This window comes from Nicotiana tomentosiformis, chromosome 1, assembly GCF_000390325.3.
Source record: "Nicotiana tomentosiformis chromosome 1, ASM39032v3, whole genome shotgun sequence".
Lineage (NCBI taxonomy): Eukaryota > Viridiplantae > Streptophyta > Magnoliopsida > Solanales > Solanaceae > Nicotiana > Nicotiana tomentosiformis.
The window spans coordinates 66,512,733-66,517,879 of NC_090812.1; the positions used below are offsets into that span (position 1 = coordinate 66,512,733).

The following is a 5,147-nucleotide window of genomic DNA, read 5'->3' on the forward strand; positions in this document are numbered from 1 at the left end:
TCTTCTAATAGCAAATCACCACTGGTTTAGGCCTAGGCCTGGAAATTGACTTGACCATTACAATATTATAGAGGTAAATTTTGAAAATCTTTTTAAAAATGAAGAGTACAGTCATCACTATAATTAATTATCTAAATTTACTAGCCTCATAACATGTGAACACTACAAAAATGAACTGGATTCGTATCTATGAACTACCAAAATTGAAAAACCAAAGGCTTCAATATGTTGGAAAAACTCTATAAATACCAGGCTTCTGTATTACAAAGTTCATATCACATAGTAACTCTTACTAATTAATACTAGTTATATCATCATTATCCTTGAGAATGAGTACTAGATGGACTAAGGTTCGCAAAAGTGTTCATCTCGCAAAGATAGAAAATCAGAATAATCGACAAGTGACTTTCTCAAAACGCCGAAATGGTGTCTTCAAGAAAGCAAACGAGCTTGCTGTTATGACTGGTGCTGAAGTTGGCATCATCGTGTGTCCACAAGGTAATTACAAGCCTAATTATATTTTTTTGGTCAACTATATATACCTGATATACCATCAACAAATATTACTTTTTAAGCATAAATGTACATGCATCATCATAACTAAACATGCAAATCCAAGATCTTGAACATGATAATTAATTTCACATAAATTTAAAGCATCATAAAAAAATACTTGGTGTGGGAGGCGTTATAACAGTAGATAAATTGATTTCTCCCCTCTTGCCCTATTTTATATTACCGATTTCTCTCCTTTTTCTCTATAGGTAGCAAGCCTTACTCTTTTGGTCATCCAAATGTAAATGAAGCCATTAAAAAATATGTTGGCGAAGAAAGGCCTCCATCACCATCATCACCAGGCATTGATGACAAGTATGTCCAGATGTTCCGAAAAGCCAATTCTAGAGAACTTAACACACGACTCAATTCTCTGCAAGACCAACTGAATTTTGCATTAAACTTGAAAAGCAAACTCAAGCAAATGAATAAGAAAGAGGAGAGCCAACAAGAGTGGTTCAAGGGTCCTATAGAGAAGATGAACTACACTGAGGCTTCAATGTTGAAGGAGGGATTGGAAGATTTGCTCTTGAAGGTGAAGAACTATGGTACTGAGCGTGGTTATGGTTATGAAAATGGAAAGCGGAAGGCTGAATAAAAGCTACTACTAGTTTTATTTTAATAATCGTTCGTGTCATTTATTTTTAAAGGTTAACCTTGACACAACCATAAAGGTTATCGCCGTGTGACTAGGATGTCACAGGTACAACCCATAAATAATATTTTGCAGAAATACAAAGTAAGGCAATCTACAACAGACCAACATAGTCATTGTTTCTCTCTTTCCCGGTCGTATCCTGCACATAGCAGAAGTTTAGTGTAGGAGTTGTTCTAGTTAATCATTTTTTTGGGTTGGGGTATTATGTGGTGTTTTGGTGATATCAACTATGTATGCATAATAAAAAACATGACTGTGATGGAATGTAAGTAGAGTTATAAAAATTATATCTCAGTTTCAAATAATTCAAAAAATTAAAATTAAAATAATATAATGCTATTGTTTAAAAACCTAAAACTACATAACAGATCACAAATACTTATTATATTATAAATAGCCAGAATATAGTCTTCAAAATTGTATCTAAGCTAGAGAGATATCAAAAAAATATTCTAAAATCAAAAAGTAACTTGAAAAGAATAAATTAAAGAATACAAAAAACAAACTTTAAAGAAATTAAGCATAAAGAAGGAAAATGCAAACGTGGAAGGAAAGTAAGAACTAGAGGCCAAACCTTTTTGTACTTTGTATTTTGCAGACAAAAGTCTAAAGTGTTCTTGTTTCTCAGTAAACGACAAAGAGAAAAGATTGTTAAATAAAACTAAATAATTAAAAAAATATTGACTTTTGAATTTTTTAGTTTGAGAATTCAGTCTGAATTATTTTTTGAATATTTATATTTCAGAAAAGGATTTATTAAGCAAACTCAAATTTGAAAACGTTTTTGGGGCTTACGCCCCAAATAAAGGCCTAGAACAATGGGGATTACGCCTAGGCAAACACCTAGAAGGTTGGTGCGTACGCCCCTCTAGACAGCTAGGGAGCTATAATCTTGCTTAGGCAGCTGCTGCTATCAATTCTAAAGTGGAACCTCAAACCTGAATTGGAACGAAATTGGAGCTTTTCTCCCATGAAATTTCTTAAGTATACATAGTGCAAAGAGTGTTGATCTCTCATCGTTCCACACATAGTTTTTCTTTGAAATATTATATTGTAGCACCAAAATTGTTAGGGTACAGTTTTCCGTTGCTGAGAGTGTTAGCCCTAAATCGGACACGCAAGTATACATGGTCAAGCAAGTAATAAAGAGTGAGTAGAGTATTGTTCCCACGAGGACTTGTGATCAATTATCAACTAAATCAAGCAATTTCTAATTTATCGAGTCAAGAACAGTTTCATGGTGATTTTTGCTGATTAATTCTACTAACTAAAATTGCGATTAAGAGAATAACTAATTAACTAGTACACTTAGCACGAAAGGTTTAATTCAATGAGAAATAATATTCCAGTGTTATAGTTATGTAACAATCCTGTCGAATTATTCAATTAACTTGACTTATTAATTTATCTGGGTTATTAACCTGCAAAGACAATAATACTCGTAGAAATTCGACAACTTCTACTCGCCTATTCAATTTATTCTAAACCCAATATTTCTTTGAGAGTAGAGATAAAAAGAACGCATTAATAATCTCTTATACAATTGGCTAAGCACGAAAAATAGGTATATTTCTATCTGCATTCGCAAATTAATTCCTCAATGACAAGGTTCAAGATCGCACTCTATTCAATCCTATTGCAATCAAGAATTACCTCTTTCAAGTTCAACTCAAGATTCATATATAATATTTTACTGTTAGCTAGCCAGAAAAATAATTATGCTAAGAATATGAATAAACAACCCAACATGATAAATTAAATAATCAAATCAATATTCGAATATCAACATTCATGTAAAACCATAACCCTAGAATGAACGAGTTTAGCCACGCATAGTCATGGTAGCAATATCAATTAATTCCCAAGAATACATAAATATCAATAAAAGAAGGAAAAAAGAAGAACTCAAGATGAATTCCACGATTTTCAAACTCTGCTATGGATTCTATATGTTTCCAAGTGTGTTCTTGCCTCCCTAGGGTCTTCTCTCCCTTAAAAAAGTGGCTAACTATCATATTTATATGGTTTAGGGTTAGTTGGGCCGAAATTGGGTTTTCCTAATTCGGAATGGAAAAGCTGATATTTTTCTACTTCAATCCCGGTCTGGCAAAGTGAACCTCGCTTTGCTGTCCGGGACTTTTCTGGTTTCTTCTGCTCTGGTCCCTGTCTGGCGAAGTCTCGCTTCGTTGCCCAGGACTTTTCTCTTCAGCTCCTTTTCACCATTTTTTCTCCCATTTAATCATTTTCCGCGCAAGTTTGTTCCTACACATAAGAAACACGTAATGAACTTGTTTTCACTTCAAAAGCGGTGTGATCTCCCGCAACTCACATAAAAATTAATACACATACACACTCTGCACTTTTCTCCCTTTATCATAGAGTAAAGATGTTACTCTGATTTTCTGAATATCTGCTTTATGGACATATTGATAGCGAGTCTTTTTAATAGTATAATAACGTACTTATACTGTTGTCTTGCCCGAGTATCAAACTAAAATTTGGATCTTTTTTATTTTACTTGATTATTGGCTATGCAGCTATCTGCTCTCGTCAATTCTGTTTTTTTTCTTTACTGATGAGTATGCTTTCCGCTGCCATCCGTTAATAAGGCAGTCACTTTTTAGGTGAAATATTTTACATTATTTTCTTCTATTCTGCTTGTTATTATGTATCCTCAAACCAGCCTCTTTAAAATCACTGTCAGAAATACAAGTTGGAAAGAGGTATATCAAAATATAGTAAAACAAAAATAACTATTTTTGTGGAAATTTCATAGGGAACACAATAAAAATGAGATTTTTGTTGCTGAATTAAGTCTAAAGATAAGTTTATTTACTTATAATCTGATGATTTTCCATTTGTGAAATTGTTCCACCTCATCTAAAAGAGTTGCTCTAGAGCCTATTAGTTAAGGACCGGACGCTCTAAAACCAAGATGTTTGCTCCTAAGTTGTAGAGATTTGAGTTATGTACAATCCTAGGAATTTAACCTTAGAATTAAAAAAGAAAATGTTAAATGATCAATATAAGCTTTTATTTTAATAACACTGAGTTTTGCATTTGTCAGTAACTTTTCCTAAAATGATCGGTTTGATGAGTTGGATACTATACTTTTTGACATAATTTGCTCCCTGATTTTAGACATGTACAATGTGTCACAACAAGTATCAAAATATTTACGGCTATATAAAGGTTACAAGTTAATCCAAGGATTACATAATGTAACGACCCGACCGGTCGTTTTGAGCTTTAGCGCATCATTCAGCGGTTTGAGACCCTGAGCAGCTTCACTTCAGGTATTATGACTTGTACGCGTGGTCGAAAATTTAATTTAGGAAAGTTCGGAGTTGATTGGAAAAAACATTTCTAATTTCGGAAGCTTTAAGTCGGAGGAATTGACTAAAGGGTTATTTTTGAGCAAACGACCTTGGAATCGGGATTTGAAGATTCCAATAGGTTCGTATGATGCTTTTGGACTTGGGCGTATGTCCGGATCGGGTTTTGGATGACCCGGGAACGTTTCGGCTCCTATTGTGAAAGTTCGCATTTTGAAAGGATTTCATAAATTTGGGTTGGAGTGCATTTCAATGCTTTCAATGTCCGTTTGGGATTCTGAGTCTAGGAATAGATCCGTATGGTGATTCTGGTATTGGAAGCGCATTCGCATGTGGATTTGGAGGCCGGTAAGTCATTTTGGGGTCATTTGGCAAAAGTAAGAAATTTAAGAAGTTTGACCGGGAGTGGACTTTTTGATATCGGGGTCGGATTCCGATTCCGGAAGTTGGAGTAGGTCCGTAATGTCGAATGTGACTTGTGTGCAAAATTGAGGTCAATTGGACGTGATTTGATAGGTTTCGGCATCGATTGTAGAAGTTGAAGTTTCAAAGTTCACTAAGTTTGAATTGGAGGGTGATTTGTGTTTTTAGCATTGTTT

At 34.2% G+C, this 5,147-nt stretch overlaps 1 protein-coding gene across 1 annotated transcript; it reads left to right on the forward strand.

Moving 5' to 3' along the window:
• The first annotated feature begins 329 nt into the window (after positions 1-329).
• LOC104109974 (agamous-like MADS-box protein AGL62) lies at positions 330-1,153 on the forward strand. The gene is made up of 2 exons (XM_009619383.2): positions 330-498; positions 765-1,153. The coding sequence occupies exons 1-2, from the start codon at positions 330-332 to the stop codon at positions 1,151-1,153; spliced, it is 558 nt and encodes a 185-aa protein (XP_009617678.2).
• Positions 1,154-5,147: the final 3,994 nt, after the last annotated feature.